This window comes from Strongylocentrotus purpuratus, unplaced genomic scaffold (assembly GCF_000002235.5).
Source record: "Strongylocentrotus purpuratus isolate Spur 01 unplaced genomic scaffold, Spur_5.0 spur5_scaffold_9, whole genome shotgun sequence".
Taxonomy (NCBI): Eukaryota; Metazoa; Echinodermata; class Echinoidea; order Camarodonta; family Strongylocentrotidae; genus Strongylocentrotus; species Strongylocentrotus purpuratus.
Window position 1 is genome coordinate 2,208,844 of NW_022145615.1, and position 18,505 is coordinate 2,227,348.

At 36.9% G+C, this 18,505-nt stretch overlaps 1 protein-coding gene across 1 annotated transcript in view; it reads right to left on the reverse strand.

Annotated features, from left to right (window-relative positions):
- LOC594725 (alpha-2-macroglobulin) overlaps nt 1-18,505 on the reverse strand; it is a 43,704-nt gene that overhangs the window by 3,393 nt on the left and 21,806 nt on the right. The window contains exons 17-34 of the mRNA XM_794155.5: nt 18,397-18,457; nt 17,549-17,744; nt 15,741-15,969; nt 15,244-15,385; nt 14,574-14,677; nt 13,615-13,666; nt 12,603-12,707; nt 11,381-11,629; nt 10,588-10,757; nt 9,839-9,913; nt 8,824-8,986; nt 8,045-8,259; nt 7,195-7,419; nt 6,155-6,282; nt 4,971-5,136; nt 4,264-4,366; nt 2,291-3,325; nt 709-774 (exon numbers count right to left, since the gene is read on the reverse strand). Coding sequence (XP_799248.3) covers nt 709-774; nt 2,291-3,325; nt 4,264-4,366; nt 4,971-5,136; nt 6,155-6,282; nt 7,195-7,419; nt 8,045-8,259; nt 8,824-8,986; nt 9,839-9,913; nt 10,588-10,757; nt 11,381-11,629; nt 12,603-12,707; nt 13,615-13,666; nt 14,574-14,677; nt 15,244-15,385; nt 15,741-15,969; nt 17,549-17,744; nt 18,397-18,457 — 3,484 coding nt within the window. The remainder of the gene's footprint in view (nt 1-708; nt 775-2,290; nt 3,326-4,263; nt 4,367-4,970; nt 5,137-6,154; nt 6,283-7,194; nt 7,420-8,044; nt 8,260-8,823; nt 8,987-9,838; nt 9,914-10,587; nt 10,758-11,380; nt 11,630-12,602; nt 12,708-13,614; nt 13,667-14,573; nt 14,678-15,243; nt 15,386-15,740; nt 15,970-17,548; nt 17,745-18,396; nt 18,458-18,505) is intronic.

Genomic DNA, 18,505 nt, shown 5'->3' on the forward strand with positions numbered 1-18,505 from the left:
ACTGTGCATGTATTTATTTCTTGAAAAATTTCCACATTTTAACTAGAGTTCACATATTGTGGGTAAAAACAACTATCTATATTTTCTACAAAAAATAGATTCGGCTGACATAAATTACATTGGTAAAAAGTCCCATAATTAGTTTAAGTACCGGTATCATTTGAAAATTTGGATGCATATTTTAAGAATAACCAAAACTCCAGACTACACTTGATTTGGAAGGGGAAAAAATATTACAAGGCCTGCATCTAAAAGAGATGGACAAGGTATCATGAAAAGTAATTAATTAATGAGCTTTCTCCTTCTTGTTACAACCATATTGTCTGTTTGGAGCCAGAAGGGCTTTTAACTTGTATACTCTAACACAGAGTTAACGCCCTTCTGGCTCCAAACAGAGGAGGATATAAAAGAATAACAAACTACATGTAGCAATGTTAATGAGGTGATTGTCCACAAGAATTCTGTCTTTTTGTTTTTGTTTCTTGGATTCAAAGTTTGAAGCTGTCACAAAACACTCTTTTTCTTTTAAGAGCATGTGCATTCTACATATATTAATGATCCCAAACAGTATCTGGACATTTAATGTCTCAATGCAACTTTGTAACCAATACTCTATATTAACAACTTAATTAAAAAAATTGTTTTAAATATATTGCGGATGCAATCTATACTGTATACATGTAACATCATTGCCAAATATAAACTCACCAAAGTCTGAGCTGCAGAATCGGTCCTTCCCGTCCTCCGGTAACGTATCCCCACAGTAAGCGCAATCTTTAAAACAGAAACAACATCAGAGAGTAGAAATCAATGCTTTAATTTGTAGTTGGATCAATTTACATAACAATTACAGTAACCAGTTACATGAATGATTTTAAAAAAATTCCTTGTTTGGTCAAAGACTACCAAGGACTTTTTGATTGTCACGTTGATGTAGTGAACTGTGACATGATGACATCATTCTGATGATCTGCGCATGACCCACGTTGTCTACCCTGTCCACTACCAGGGACGCGTTTCACAAAGATCCTAAGTTGAACTTTTCTCTTGTTGGACTTAATAATTATGGAAAGCCATTAGCATCTATGAAAATATCTTATAAAAGTTATTTTAAAAGGCACAAAAAATGTTGATTCAAATCAATCATATATTTTCTACTGTTCTTGATGTTGAATTTATAAAAAGTCTAAAATACTTGAAATTTCGCTGTTGAATATATTTTATTTTAAGGCTACAAATGGCTCTTCATATTTTTAAAGTCCAATTAAGGATCTTTGTGAAACACCCCCCAGAATCAAGAACGTGTCCACCTTGGTTTTGACGGTCACCTCAATCTAGTAGGCCGTTCTCTTTAGCGATAGTACGTACATACATGTACGTACTATGAGCCCTTTCAAGTGGCATATGCATGACAAATATGTCACGTGCATGACGTCATCATGTTCACTACTGCGGCGAGTGGGTGTCGACTCATTTTGGATGTGAACAAGGGGTGTCAACCCGAGTGAGCACACGCTCTGGACTAGAAACCCATTCTCGTCAACACTTTTGGAAAGGCCTTACTAATATGATGACACTTCTCATGCCATCTATTCAGAGCCAGGAGGGTATAAACCTAATGACTATTGAATGATCACATTCATATTGGTTTTAATAGTGACCACCCAGTTCCTTTAGGTACCGGTAATGGCTTCACTTTCTGATATCATTTAGCATCCTTTTGTTCCTCAACGAACCATATAATACAGCTAGATTTGGTACAGGTACATGGTTTAGCTTTGCTTGCCCAAAAGGATTAAGATACAAAATGCATATCTTTGATTATCATCTTTAAAATTTCCACCGAGACCCACAATTTTTCCTTTACCTCAACATTATATGGACAGGTGTTTGGAACAACAAGGGTGTTAATTCATGTTACTAAGAGTTAATCTCCTTATGGCTCCAAACAGATGATTCATGACATGTATTAGGCCTAAAAAAAAAAGATGTTGTATTGCCCTTTAGGTGCCAAAACATGGGTCGGTCGGTCAGATATCTTTTTTTTTTTTTTTTTTTTTTTTACTCCTTCTTTGGGCTGATATTTTTCGGTTTTGAATTGTTTAATACATAATTTTTCTAAAAAACTGTAAAATAAAATTATTTAAAAAAAACGACCGTTGATATCAAGTTTTTCGGGTCAGTCGCAAAGGGCAATACAACATTTTTTTTTTTTAGGCCTTATGAATCAAGTATTACAGTATGCATTATGCAGCCTAATGATGATTAAAAGAACTGAATGTGCTCTTACCGTGGCAGTTTCCTTCTTCATCTTCTGTGTAGCCGGGAAGACATCTGCATTCATAGGTACCAGGGAAGTTGAAACACTCTGTGCCTGCTGGGCAGATGTTTGCAACAGTGCACTCATCAAAGTCAGGTGGAGGTGGTGGTGTGGATGGTGCTTCAGTGCCTTCTACCATTGCTGTTACTGTCACATCCTCTTCAGTTACTGCTGTCCCTGTCTCTGCTTCCCCTGTCTCTGCTTCCCCGGTCATTATTTCCGTTACCTCTGTTTCCACTGTCCCATCAAGTACGGTCGACACTACCTCTGTGCCTTCTACGATTTCCTCGACGCCATAATAAACGAGGGGAGTCCCCACTTCAAAGCGATAGGCTACCGTTCCGTCTCCAGTTACATCTTCTGGGGTGCCTTCTGTTCCTTCCACATAGACGATCTCCGTCACCATTCCTTGATCTGTTGCCATTGTCGCAACTTCTTCAGTTCCGAGCACTTCTTCACTACTCGAATGTCCACCTTCCTCCTTTCGTTCATCGAAAGTGATATCGGTCTTGAGCTCTGCAGGGGTTCCATCTGTAGCCTTGCCTGGTTTATGTTCATCTGCTTCCTCTGAAACACCCCCTTCCTTCGTAGTATCTTCCTCGCCAGCTCCTTGTAAGTCCCCACCGTCCTTGGACTCTGGTCCAAGCTTGTCCGGTCCAGGCGAGAGCTTGTCCTCTACCGCTTCCACCGGTTTGCTGACATTCTGATCTCCTTCCTTACCGGTAGGTTGGAAACCGAATCCTGGGAAGGGTGTGCCTTCCTCAGTGATTGGTGTCTCCTGCGGCTCTGGACCTTCTCCAAGAACTCTCTCCTCTGTAGCTTCGTCAACGGATGGAGATAGGGTCATTTGATCAAAGGTCATTGGGTCAAAGGGAGGTGGTGGAGGTGGTGGGATCAGCTCTTTCAACACATCCTCCTCCACAGGATCAATGCTTAAAAACTCAACATCAATTGGTTCACGATCGGGGTCACATTCCAGCTCAAGCTCAATAGATTTTGTCAAACCTGTAATTCAAAAAGAAATAAACAAGAACTAGAAAATATCTTATGCCAGGGTTCCAGGACTTCCTAGAAAAAAGGAACTACAGTGACTTTTCAATTATAAAATCCACGACCCTTTTTTGCTCTGAATCTTCATATAAATTTAGTTATTTTTTATTTTAAAAGAATTTCAAAATAAAACATTTCTCTTATGCTCATGGCAATACTCATACGAAAAAATTCCCACAAGCAGTTTATCTATATATCCAGAATTACATATCAGTGATGACAATTGTTTATTAAGTTATTTGTACATTAACAATTGATGTTTTGTTCTTCATTAGAAAGAGTAATATACAGAAATCTACAATATCATATTGTTTCCTTCACACAATACAAGAAACTGCAAACAAATTTTTTTTAGAACATGGAAATAAATGACAAGTGGAGATGAAAAAAAGTACCCGAAATGGATATCCACCCAGATATGAAGTTGGTTTTAATAAAAAATAGAGAAATGAGAGCAAGTTTGAACAAAATCCAATTAGAAATATTTGAAATGGTCACCAGTGAAACACAAATTGGCAAGATTGCGAGCTCCTCTCCAATTTGCTCTTTACAGAAAAATTCATGAAGTTTCATTTTCTTAGTTATCTATTACGTTTGTATAAAAATACATTTGCAATGATGATATTTAGGGTGAATGTATGATTGCAAAACAAATTTTGATGGAGTTTTTTTAATTACAGGTCAAATGGGAGGGGAGCTCGCAAGCTACGTCACAGAGTTGCATATTTTTGTGTTTGACCTTCAAAAATGTGTAACTTTTATATTTTTAATTAGATTTTGCTCAAAATGTCACTGACATGTTTCTCTCATTTTCTGCTGCCATTAAAACAAACTTAATATCTAGGTGGGCTTCTGCTCTTAAGCATGCTATGTGTATTCGAATGTGAACTCACTCTTCTCATAGTAATCTGTGACTGTGACATATCCTGGTTTGACGTCTTCCACATTAAACTCCTTGGTCACATCAAAGCTGAACACCTGGACTTCATTGTCAAGCTGGAATAAAGATTATTTTTTTTACAATTTCAATTTAGTTTATTCATTTCCATAAAAATCACATTACGAGAAAACATACATTTGCAAATAGTACTGTAAATAACATGCAAAATCTTTCACTAGAATATTCATAAGTATACATTAAAATATTAACAATATGGAAAAAGGGAAGTTATAAAAAATATAGTTAAGATAATGGATTTACACAACTAATGAGACTTGGCAACCATTAATCATTCTTGTTATTGTAACGGGGGGGGGGGGGGGGTTACAAAGATTCTAAGTTGAACTAATTATCTCAAAGTTGGACTTAAAAATCATGGAAAGCCGTTGGTATCTATGAAAATATTTTCTAAAAGTCATTTAAAAAGGCATAAAATGTTGACTCAAATCATTCATATTTTCTATCATCAAGGAGATTTCATGTTCTTGAAGTGGAATTTAAAGAAAGTCTAAAATACTTGAATTTTTGCTTTTGAATATATTTTATTTTAAGGCTACAAATGGCTCTCCATAGTGTTTAAGTCCAACTTAGAGTTAAGTTTGACTTAGAATCTTTGTGAAACACCCCCTGGTGTCCTTGAGGGAAATACAATGTACTCACAGTGTCAAAATAAAAGTTGATCTTTTCGCCATCGATTTCAAACCTCTTGACCGCTGGAGATCTATCCTTCAGTGATTCAAGAGAAGACTTGATCGGGTAAAATCCTGACGGAGGAACGACTGTCACTAGTGCCATGTTTGATTCCTCGTCCAATCCATCGTTATAACTGGTTAGGAATCAAAGTAAGATGAGTATCATGTGTTAATCAAAGACCATTGTTTAGCATCCTATTAGGATTGATAAAAATAATGGATGCTTATTCTTACAAAATCATTGGGCTTGCAGTAATAAAAGAAATACATGCATGAATGTTAACGTTCTAACGTTCTAAATTGTTTCTCATGCATTTCATCTCTGTTTTTCTGGGGAGGGAGAGAATGATTTCTGCATCATAGATAGATCTGAGACCCGTTTTACAAAACTTGTCATCAGTGACAAATGACAGTTTTTGTTATAAGCTACTGAAATCCTTGCTTCTGATTGGTTATCAGCAGATTTGTCACTGATTATTGTCATTTGTCATTGAAAAAATGCTTTGTGAAATGTGCCCTGGATGAATTTCAATACATGCAAGCTAAAGCAAAAGGCCCAACAGACACAATATGTAGTGCTTAGAGCAACTGATTTTGATCAGTATTTTCCATGGGTTTTATAATTTTTAAATATGGAAGACTTCAAGTTCATTTTATTCAATACCACACAAAAGATGATATAATCTTTTACATAACAAAGAGACAGTACATCAATCAACACATATTAAATCGATTACGTTGATTTAGGTTCAAGTTTGCGTGACAGAAGAGTCATCAAACCTTTAAATTTTTTAACAGTTTTGAGTTTTACTACTCGGGGTCACTATTTGGATCAATATTCAGATTAATAATAATAATACATAATATTCATAAGGCACCAAATCCACTTGACAGTCAAATGCTCAAGGCGCAGTTTGTGCAAAAGATGAAATACGTACATGATACATTTATGTGCAATAGGAAAAGTACAAAACACAGATAAATTCTTCATTTTTGTCTAACATTAGGTAACCAAAGGTCACATGAATCTGAAAAGGTATGCCCCATATTTGTAAACTTGATGTTAAAAGATGCATAAGACTTTAAAGCAAAGAGTAATAAAACTACCCAGTGAGATTTTCAGGCATTTTGAGTGAAATCTGTTGACTTTACCTGGTACTGGTTGTGAGCCTGTAGTCATTGCAGACCCCTTTCTTGCTCCTGAGCGGGTCTACTGCTGTCTTGAGTGTGAACGACGGCTGACTGGGCTCGCTTGGCTTGACGTTGTAATTAATTGCAATCTAGGAGGGAGGATTAGGATGTCAAATATTACAAATTTTGCTTGAATTCATGTTATAATTCACTACAATCTAAGAGAAAGGATTTGGATGACAAGGTTAACAGACTTAGCTTTGAATTCTGTGTAAATGAGTTTGTTTGACCTCTAAAATTTATGGATTCAAATCAATGTATCATATGTTTTTATAAATAATCTTGTAAAATTTGAAATTTGAAAACTAATAAAGTAAATTGACCTGAACGGACCAATATTACTTAACTGAAGTGAAATGAACTGAAATGACCCAACTGAACTGTATTTAACTTCACTTAACTTGCATGTGACTTAACTGAACTGAACTGATTGAACTGATTAAACTGACTGGACAGAACTAAACTGATTAAACTGACTGAACTGAAATGAACTTTTTGAGCTGAACTGATTGAACTGGCTAGACTGAATTAATTGAACTAAACTGACTAAACTAATTAAACTGACTGGACAGAACTGAACTGATTGAACTTACTGAAATGAAATGAACTTATTGAGCTGAACTGATTGAACTGGCTAGACTGAATTAATTGAACTAAACTGACTAAACTAATTAAACTGACTGGACAGAACTGAACTGATTGAACTTACTGAAATGAAATGAACTTATTGAGCTGAACTGATTGAACTGGCTAGACTGAACTGAATTAATTGAACTAAACTGACTAAACTGACTGAACTGATTAAACTGACTGGACAGAACTGAACCGATTGAACTGACTGAACTGATTGAACTTATTGAACTGACTGAACTGATTGAACTGATTGAACTGATTGAACCGACTGGACTGAACTTTATTAAACGGCTGAACTGACTGAACTGATTCAACTGAACTGATTCAACTGACTGAACTGATTCAACTGAACTGACTTAACACTCTACCTGGATCAAGGCACATCCTTCTCCTTTGCCCCTGAAGTTCACGACTCTTAACATCCCATCAAAGTGATGCTCTATTTGTAGCCTCCTCGTGTTTTCATTGAGATAGAAGCGTCTAGTGATGAATTCTCCCGTTGCACTCACAGGCTTGGCTTCGACGTACAAGACCGTATTTTCAGCACTGTTGGCTGCAAACTTAGCAAGAGCGGTCAAACCCATCACGGTGTCCTAAACGAGGATAGGAAGAACCCTTCATTGTAAACAACTATTCCACTTGTTCCAACACACAAAATTACTAAACTGTAAATTTTTCAAAATATACAACTCGGTAGGATCCTTTTTCTATTTAGAGGACCTACAATATATGTGTATAAATCTGTAATCCTTAAAACAATCCTTAAAGAGGAAAATGCTGCAAATGAAATGATGATTAAGTGTATACAACAAACAAGAGAAATGTCCCTGAATATTTCATAACTGACTGACTACATTACTAATTTGAGGATTGGGTAAATAAGTGATTTCATTTTTCAAACATCACAACTTTGTTATCATTTGTCAGATTCCTCTGAAATTAAAAAAATTCATGTCTCTCTTCTTTTCCTGCTTTCACAAATTACTAAAATGTTTGGAACCTCCTTTAAAGCCCTCCCGTACTAGTTTGGCCAGGAGGGACTACACCAACCAGCGTGGTCAGGTGGTTATCTCATCAAATCAGCTCTCAATTAACATAAGAAAAAGAGGATCATGGGGGACCAACAGGCACTGATTAGGTATTGTTTGCTATATAGAGGGCGCAAGTAGCTATAAGTAGTACAGTGGGGCTTTAAAGAAAGTCTGTGAGCATGCACACCTGCGTTGAACCGAATCCTCCCTGAGCCCCTCTGTTCTTGATCAACCATCTGATGGTAACTGCTGTATTCTGGCGGGCTTCCGCTTCTGGGAGACGCAAGAACTGTGTCAGAACCATGTATGAGTTGATCTCGATGTTGATGGAACTGGAAGAAACTGAGCCGTACGATCGTCCAGGAGACACTGGACGATTGCTGTTCCAGTAGCTTAAATCACCTGTTATCAAAATGTAAGAAGTCTCAATGATTTAACCATGCCATTCAATATGCGCTTTTCTTCTTATAATATCAAGGCCGTGTTTCATGACGTTTATTATCGAGAACAAGTTACAATAACTGCAATAACTTACTCACATCTTTGTATTTGACTGGCTGAGAGCACATTTCTTAAAGGATTTAGGCATTTGAGATTGATAAGAAGGTCTATGAAACAGGGCCCAGGGGATAACAATAGTCGTGATACTTTCCTCAAAGCTAGAGCCAAAGATTGTATTGCAATGTGAAAGTAATTTACATTGCATATAAACTTGACGTATGATGTCACATCCCCACAGGAGACCAGCAAAAGCACAGGTGCACAGAGTTACCAAGATGGGAATTACATACGACTCAATTACCTCAGACTGATTTTACCTAAAGATCCACATTACGCATAAATACTTACCGGTAAATTTTCCTGAATGCCCAAAATACTAAAAACAACTAGTAAATGCATTTTTCAAAAATGGAAATTATTTGATTTGATATCCTAAGATAGATATGATGACATTCATGGTCTCACCTTCTGTTACTGCTCGTCCTTTGAGTTTATTCATGACTTGGTCAAATTCTGATGTCCTGTCCGCCAGCGCTAAGGCATAAGCAATTTGAGCCAGAGCGTAGGTATCATCAACTGACTCCAAGTCAGCTATGACACACTCTAAACCCCTTACTACACCTTCATCCTGCATGGGAAAGACAGTTTCATATATTTGAAAGAGGAACCAACACAAAGGGAGAAATAATGAGGGAGAAGACAGAATTTAAGACATAGCAACAGGTTTTTGTATATTCATGTCCTTCTTCTTCTTTACGTGCCATGTTCTAAAATGTTAGCAACCGTGGAATGCCACAACTCTTTGTCCCATATTCTATTAAGTAATTCATTCTCCCCGAGATCAATTCCACGTTCAGAAATCCCACTCCTTAAGATACTCATCCACAGAATCCTCCTTCTAACCCTACTCCTCCTCCCACCAATTTTCTAGTCAGTGCAAGATTTTCCAAACCATTCTTTCGAATAACATGGCCCAAGAAGCTCAGCTGTCGACCTCTTATATTATTCAGACGCTTTCGTCTTGTTCCTGCCATGGCAAATACCTCATCATTAGAAACTCTTTCTGTCCACGAAATTCTTAGCATCCTTCTTAAGAACCAAACTTCACAACGTTCAAGTTGCTTTCTTAGGTCTGATGTCAGGGTCCAAGCTTCACATCCAAACATTATTTAGTTTACAGAATTAAGGTCAGTTGTGCAGGATCAAAAAATTGAGGTGGCACCCCTAAAAACTCTCAGTACTACCTCTACCCACCTTGGCAGGTTTACACAAGGACTCAAGTTAGATGGCCGATAGATTTCTCACGGTATAACAGATAAATTTTTTAAGGTGCAGAACTACATGTACATTGTACAACCAGATTCCCCCCTACTCTTAGAGAATGCAGTACATGTGGGTTCTTAACATGAATAGGTTGTGACTATCTCGCACAATTTGCCTCTATTTAACGTCCTATTGGAGGGACAGTAGCTGGACTTACCTCACGGGGAAGGCCGGCCTCAAGGAAGGTCACTACCACATAGGCAGTCAACATGGATTCACCACTGACACCACCCTGTGTGAACAAGATATAAAGAGAGAGAGAGAGGGGGGGTTACAGAGAGATATAGAGACAGAGAGAGAGGGAAAAGAGAAAGAGAGAGATGGCAAGAGAGAGAGAGGGTGACAGAGAGAGAGAGAGAGTGGGTTACATGAGAGAGAGACAGAGAGAGACAAAGAGAGACAGAGAAACAGAAAGAGAGAGAGAGAGTAGAAAGAGAGAGAAGGCAAGAGAGAGAGAGGGTGACAGAGAGAGAGAGACAGAGAGAGACAGAGACAGAGAAACAGAGAAAGAGAGAGACAGAGAGGCAAACAGATGGATTGAAAAAGACAGAGAGAGAAAGAAGGGGATAACAGAGAGATATATATATATATATATATATATATTAGACAGACAGGAAGAGAGAGACACACACACACACACAGGGAGAAAGAAATGGTTATCTTACGGCCAATTCAATTAATTTACGAATCATCTCACACATGAAATAATTTCCAAAATTTAAATTCACTAATAAAGTTAAGAGTAAAACATTTCTGACTTACAATTCACATATACATGTTCAGTTCATTTTACAAGAGAAAAAAAAAAGGAAAAGAAAATGGAAGTTAAAAATGAGAACACTATACGGTAATGTCTATACCCTGCTGGATAACCGGTGCCTTGTGCAAAAAAACAAATGTTCATACCATCATAGCCTTGTATCCTAGGTAACCCACAGATCGGATGCAACCGGTGTCAGGGTTCTGAAGACTCTTCAGCCAGGCAATGCTTATATTGAGATCAGCCCTGTCCACGTAGATTAAATCACTAGACTGCACTAGAGATCTCACTACAAAGGCTGTAAGCCATGTGTTACCTATCAGAGGGACAGAGAAGTTAAAGAAAGGTTGAGTTATGGTAGAGATGGAAAACAATTTATGAGGTTTCTTATTCTGTTTATGTAATTTTGGACAACAAAAATTAATAGTAGAAATGTCCCCTGAAAAAAGGAGTGCTCTTAAAGTGCCCTCATGTGCAAAATAATACGAGAAATAGTTGAAAACTTCTGATCTAATTTTCATGTCACATGTGTTTGAAGTCCCATACACCCATTTCTGTGGGCAATACTTTTTTTAATTTTCAGCTGAATTTCATGTTTGTAACAGATCTGGAAAAGGGATAGCCTCCCTTGAAAATGTAATCATATGCATTATTGTTATGGAATAATAATGATCTAAACTGAATTTCATGTTTGTAACAGATCTGGAAAAGGGATAGCCTCCCTTGGAAATGTTATCATATGCATTATTGTTATGTAATAATAATGATCTAAACTGAATTTCATGTTTGTAACAGATCTGAAAAAGGGATAGCCTCCCTTGGAAATGTTATCATATGCATTATTGTTATGGAATAATACTGATCTAAAACTGAATTTCATGTTTGAAACAAGGCTGGAAACGGGGAAACCCCTCCCTTGAAAACTTTCTTTGAACTGACCTGATTCATCACTTTCTCCAAATGCAGAGAAGGAGCCATCGCTATGGCGATAGTTGAGTTCTCGTTGGTAGCCCACCCTCATGTTGCCTTTGATCTTCTCCTCCAGTTTATCCGTCAGCTGATTGGTTGCGCTGAGGTACTCTAGGGCTACGATGTTGGGTACGAAGCCAAGCATGTTCTGCTCTCCACAGCCGGTAGGTAGGCGAATCAAATGCTCAAGGTTCTCCAAACTTGGGCCAAGCATATCATCTGAAAACATCACATGATAATAATAATAATAATAATATTGAATATTTAGGAGCGCTAAAAACAATAAGTACCATAGTGCTTACACATACAAATATATGGAAAGAGGACAAAAAATGTACAGTTTGTCAGGAAGTAAGATCACATATATCACTGGGGAAAAGGGTAAGTTTTGAGGGATCTTTTGAAGGTGGCAAGACAGGTAATTTCCCTTAAGGAAAGAGAAATGCTGTTCCAAGTCTTTGATGCAGCTACTGATGATGATTATGATGATGATAATAATGCATGTCTTGTTTACCAAGGGTAGCCTATTAGTAATACAAACCGTTCTCCCTGAGAGCACTGTAAAAGCATTATAAACCCGGCTTTTGCTGAGCTACCATGGTACAGTACTCAAGCATTCACAGAATTTCTTCCTACTAGGCACCCATTTACTTTACCTGGGTGGAGAGTAGCAAATGTACATTGATGTCTTGCCTATGATGATAAGGATGAAGCTAAAAGCAGGTGAAAGGCAAACAAATTTCCACTCTCTGTTTGGCTTCCAAGCCTAAAAAAACCCGAAGTTGAGACAAGGTGGAATATAACTGATTTATACCCGTTGTTCATCACTAACCTACACTAACCAAATTCCTATTGAGCTTCATCCCAAACACTTCACCCGACCCAAAACATAACCTAAAATACACCCTAACCCTTACATAAAGGGTGTATATCTTTGATGAAATAAAGCACAAAGCAACCTTCACCAAAGCATATGCAGGAGCACACTCTACTGCTTGTACAGGGTCTCTCAATCATATCTGTATCACGGTGTATATCTTATACTGAAAGGGCTCACGCACCGTTCCCTGCGACACTCAAAGAAATATTATAAACCTCGAGTCGCATCCCAATGTAGTCAGATTTTGAAATTAAAATAACAAAATAGACCCCTAGAATGTTATAACTACAAGGTAACTATCAGAATGTTCACCTGTGATTATTATTTTTCCTTTGGTAGAGTCAGGAACCAGGTTTACATTACTCCAGAGACTTGGAGGCAACGTTGCACGGTCGTGGTAAATCCCGAACGGGTGATCTGTTTACAAGATAGAAAATGTAACAATGCAAAGCTGTTTTTATTGAACTGTTTTTTAAAAATAATACCGCACATGGGCCGGTACTTCATTTACAAATAGATAACATTTTAAGAATACAGATCGATTATTAGGTACGAAAATAGCACCGTAGAACCAAATACTTTGAAATTGTTTAACTTTTGGACACAACTGACCAAAAGATAAGTTAAGATCCATAAAAAATGTAATCTTGAGCTGAATCACCAACAAATTTCTTAGCTTTTTTTTTGCAATACCTGAAAGTGTTTTACTCTTGATATTTTTAAGAAGAAAAGTCAGCCCTCAAATTCATGAATTGACAATATGTCACAAAGTTCAATAAACTGATCTTTCCTATAATTTGTTTTCCATTATTCAATATGCTTTCTGTCTACGTAAATTGCTTTCAGATACAAGATCAAAACATGCACATATATAAAAGAAAAACAAGTCAATGCTAAGCATATAGCATCCCTTCGCCGGGTACATATGGCCTATATAAAGCAATTTTTGCATATATATTTAATGAGGTGTGACTTTTAACGTACAAAGTCAATATTACTTACGTTTTTGAATGAAAACAAAATTTTTGCATGTATTTCAAAGCTATGACCTTAAACCTACATACTCCGAAATCGAACTCAGGCTGTATTTTGATACCATGTACCTTTATATCAAATTTCATTAAAATCTGTCAAACATTACTTTACGGAAACCAAATTGGTTACGAAAGGACGGAAGGAAGGACAGACGGCAGCGTTACTATATCCCCTCCTTCGTTGGCGAGGGGATAAAAAATAGTAGTGTTGTTAATTTGAGGATGAAAAGTTGATCAAAGTACACTTCAATACTTTTGTACTCAGTGGTATCAAGAGTATGATTACTTACCAGCTAAACAGAAATATGAACTCCAGGAGAAATCTTCAGGCACACCTTCAGCCTAAAAAAGAAAATAAATATAACGATTTATGTCATATCCATGATCGACGAGCTTATACATGACAGCTTCTACTTCTACGTCGGTACTTCACATGTTTCATCAGTCAGGTTATTGCGTCAACAAGAGAATCAAGAAGTTCGGTCAGCTGGTGTTTATATTTCCAACTTTTTAGAAAGAACTGGGCCCCGTCTTACAAAGAGTTAATATCAATTGCAAATAAGTTGCGATTGATATCAATCATGACTATATACGTAAGAGATAGGAGACTGCAAACTTGCGATTGATCTGAGGACTTGAGATTGATTTGGATCAATCGTAAGTCTTTGTAAGACACATGTAACCTCATGTTATGTATTCAATTCTTAGGAATACCAGGGTCATCCTGTACAGTCTATCAATCACCCCCAAAAAATTGTATTAAATGGCTAGCGGTAGGAAGGAATTCCTTGAATTCTGTGAGCGCCGAAATCGGCTGCCTAGCAAAGCCGGGGTAATAGTTGGAGCGCCTTGAGCACCATGCATGGTGGATATGTGCGCTATATAAATATCCAATATCATTACTATAATTAATTCTATTACAAACATTACTTTTATAACGAGATAATGAAAGTTGAAAAACACTCTGTATTTATGGAAAAGCAACTTGCCAGGAGACTTATGCAATGCACTCGTACATGCTCGCGCAAAATATTGCCCGTATAGACCCAAGACCAACTTGGGCTCTGCATGTGCGTGGGGTTTTCAATCATCCTTAATTTTCTTTAATACTCCATAAACCTCAAGCCAATTTATTGCTGGATACATTTTTGAGATATATTCTATACATTCTAACTGTATACAGTTATTGTTTAGGTGATTGGTACATTTTAATAGTTCATAGTTGCCATTAAAGATGGGACTTTCATACCTTGACAAGGAGATCTCTCCTGACCGTGTCCTCCGCTCCGGTCTGATCACTGATGATTTCATTCCCACACAGAGTGTCCGAGTCAAGAACAGATACACCATTCACTACGGTCAACACAGATTAAAAGCAATTAGCATGTATTCATACACATATAATAAGTTAAACCTGGTTTAATAAAACACAATTATTTATGGAATGCCAAGCAACACCCTTGTTATAAGTAAACCAAGGTCATGTAGATCTACTACACCAACCAAAATCAAACCATGAACAAAAAAGCACACCATCAATTTATTTTAAACATGTATGAATAAAGCATTATACTTGATAAAAAATTTATTCAATATTTTGATTTTGAAGTATGAAGTATGATTTATAAATGAAGCTTTTGTCAAACCAAATGCCTTGTAAATAGAGCATTATGAAAATATCCATTTAAATATACAGTGAAAATTTTCTATAAAGACCACCCAAGGGAAACAAGAAAAATTTTCTTTATAGCCAGGTGGTCTTTGTATACAGGTGCCTATAGTACATGTTTTAATGAGAAACTATTTTCAAGGGAAACAAAAAATGCGGTCTCTGTAGACAGGTGGTCACTTAAGCAGGTTTGACTGTACATCAATCAGTTGAAAGAATGAAAGCAATATACACATGAATATAGACGTACCTTGGAGCGGGATTTGACCGAGGGCTAAAGGAACGATACGGAACTCCACCGAATCTGCTTGTCCCCCACAGACGCAGACATCCTGAGAATCAGACTCTGAGAGCAGCGTAAAGTTTTCAGTCTTGGACAGGGTAACTCTCACCTGAAACAAATAATTTCATAATAAAGAAACACCTTTGAGCAAAGTTGTAGCTATGGTGCAAACAAAATAAAAATAACAATTTAAAGAGAGTGGACTGTTTCCCCCAGAGAGAGAAAATTCCTAACAATTTACAGCCGCTTGGGTCTGTGAAGAACGTCTGCCACAAAAATTGAGAGAAACAAAGAATTACAATACAGTTAACTCAAAAATAGTCATTTTGATTGCAACTTTCTAAGTTGCTTGCACAGTTTACCTATTTCATTTCAAAATCTAGACAGTTTGGGAAGGGTCACTTAGTATTAAACAGATAAGGGCTCCCCAGCAGTTTGGTGACAAGCAGATGAACACGTCTTACCACTAGACAGGCATCTAAGTAGTTGAAGACGCTTATTTTGATGGGAACGTTTTCTCCTCTGATGACGGAGTAAGGCAGAGAGAAAGAGAGGAAGAAAGGCTGGAAGGTCGTCAGAGAGGTCGCGGGAGCAACGCCCAGACCGTTCTCCGGGGAGAGACAGAAAGCGTTTGCGATCCAGTCGGTGATGGTGTGAGGGGCTTGTATATCGATCGACGCTGATCCAGAATCACTGCAGAATGGAAGAAAGTTCACAAAGATTCTGTTAAAGACCCTATCCGATTAAAATACAACTTGATATAAATGGAAAGCTGAATGAATGATTAATACAGATATAAAGGAATAAAAAGTATTTACCATTTCATTATTGCACAAAAGCAATAAAAAACTTCATTTTCCGCAACCCTTCAAATCACGAGTCAACAGGAGTCAAATTTCTTGAAGTTACAGTGACAACATAACATGTGGACTTATAAAGCTGAGACGATGAGCCGTGCTTAGTTAATGAAAAGTCATTGTGAATATGCGTATTTTATACATAAGATGTCATCAAGTCAATAGCAAGTTTTTAGGTCGACAAGTTTCGATTTTCAAAGCTTTAGAATGTTAGTTTTCAGAGAGCTGATACTCCTCTGACAGACACTAAAATGGCATATAATTAATATTATTGTAATCTATGGCTTATAAGCTTTCCGTTGATATATAATTCATCCATTTCATTTCTCAGTTCGGATATGGTCTTAAAGGTTAGTTCACATAGGATGCAATAAACCAGTGTTTTCTTCTTTTCTAGTTTGAAACAATTAAATCAATGGCACGTGGGAATAACACAAAAGTAGCTGCGTGAAATAAAAGGCCTTCCACATAAAATTTTGCTTTTATAAGATCCAGAAATGTGAAGCACTTATTTTGCCCTGGTGGTTAACCATCGCCTATGCGAACAAGGCTTTGAAAAAAATGAACATACAGTAAGTTTATTATCCATTGAAATGATTATAAAATAGACTTTGATGTGGTTTTATCATTTTTTTTTGTATTAATAATTTTCAAACAGATTTGTTTTCTTAAAAAAAATTACATGTGCCCTTTACCAAGAAAACTGTATTAACAAAATGTGAAATGCAATGTGCTTTCACCCTGTTTTAATGTAACATATTCTGCAGTGATATCGTCAAACAGGAAGGTCTTGAGAAAGCAAGCCTGTTTGTTATCGGAATTTGGGAATGAACGGGAAGGGGCTGATGTAGATAAATGTAAATATTATGTAGGTAGTTGGTATAATCTACAGTGCGTCCCAGAAATGAAACCGAGATTTATTGATGTTACAATCAGCCATGCATGATCGTCAATGCAACAGAGTTAAGTCTTTTGTCAATTCTGTTTGTTGCTACGGCAGGCAGCCAGTGCAAACAAATTTGTTACAAAATTATGGAAATGTAAGCATTAACTTAAACAAACAAAACTTTGTTATTCCTAGCTCATATTTCCTAATTGAGGTGTCATATGAAAGGGCAAAAAATGAGCTTTCTAGAAATGTGATTTTCTCTTTGAAATTCAGATACCGTCCGCCAAATGACTTTTTGGTACCCTTCCTTCAAATTGACTTCAATCACTCATGCGTGAAATATGCATCATATGAGTTGCATCAAATGAAAGAGGAGGATCTAAGCTTTACAAATATGTGTCATTTATTAGTTATAATTGCGATTAAGTTGTGATAAAACATTGATAATTCTTGGTTTCTTTTTTTCTGGGACGCACTGTATAGCAAAATATAGGAATGTATAGGAATGGGAGAGGTATATACATACTCTGTTGTGACCAAGTCCCACAGGAACGTCTCCGGGAAGTAGCTTCGTATCTGAGCTCCTGATCCTGCCTTTTCAACAGACTCCCCTTCTAAAACAACGTTATCATCCACCCTATCCTCAACAACAAAGGGAATGGCCACTGGTCCTTCTCTTCCAGGTAGCCCGTTCTGGCGGTTATACGCTATAGGATAAGGTTCTGATGCAACCACATATACACAAGACTTCTATTAGAATGATGATGATAATATGTTTATTTTTTAAAACTTTTTTTTTTTGGGGGGGGGGGGGTCAGGGGGACACAAAAATATTTTTCAAATCTGCAAAAGTTATTGAAAAATACATATGCCCTATAGGAAAGCCTTGCTATGAATGTATATCTAGACTAAACAGAATTCATCAATTAAACAACTATTTAATAATAATATAAATAAGCATTGATATCAATTTTGATACATTACACTTCTACATTAATCTTGCTTGCTGGTAATGCAATGGCATTTCATCTTGAATGAATTTCGATCAGCCAATATTATTTATGGGTAGTCTAGAACATTCAATGTGAAAATTGGTAGAATATATGACAATTTTTGTCACTACAGTGTTATATACATGAATGGAATGCAAAGTTTTGAATCTTGAATTAAATTGGATCAGTGAATATCAATTATGTGCAGTTTAGAACTTTGAGTGGGAAATCTGGTAGATTACTTGAGAATTTCAATAGCTAATACTCTGTTTTGTCTACCAATGGAGAGCAAATTTCAGTATCATATATGGACAATAAAAAACAATCTTGGATAACAAGAACTCAACACTCATTTAAGAAAAGAAAAGGAGATTCCACTCACTGTACGTTGGGCACGGTTTAGTTTCAACGTCCAGGCTGGTGAGGTAGACTAGACCAATATTCTGAAAAGAGAAGGCCCAAGATAGTAAAGCTAGCATGTTTCATAGTAA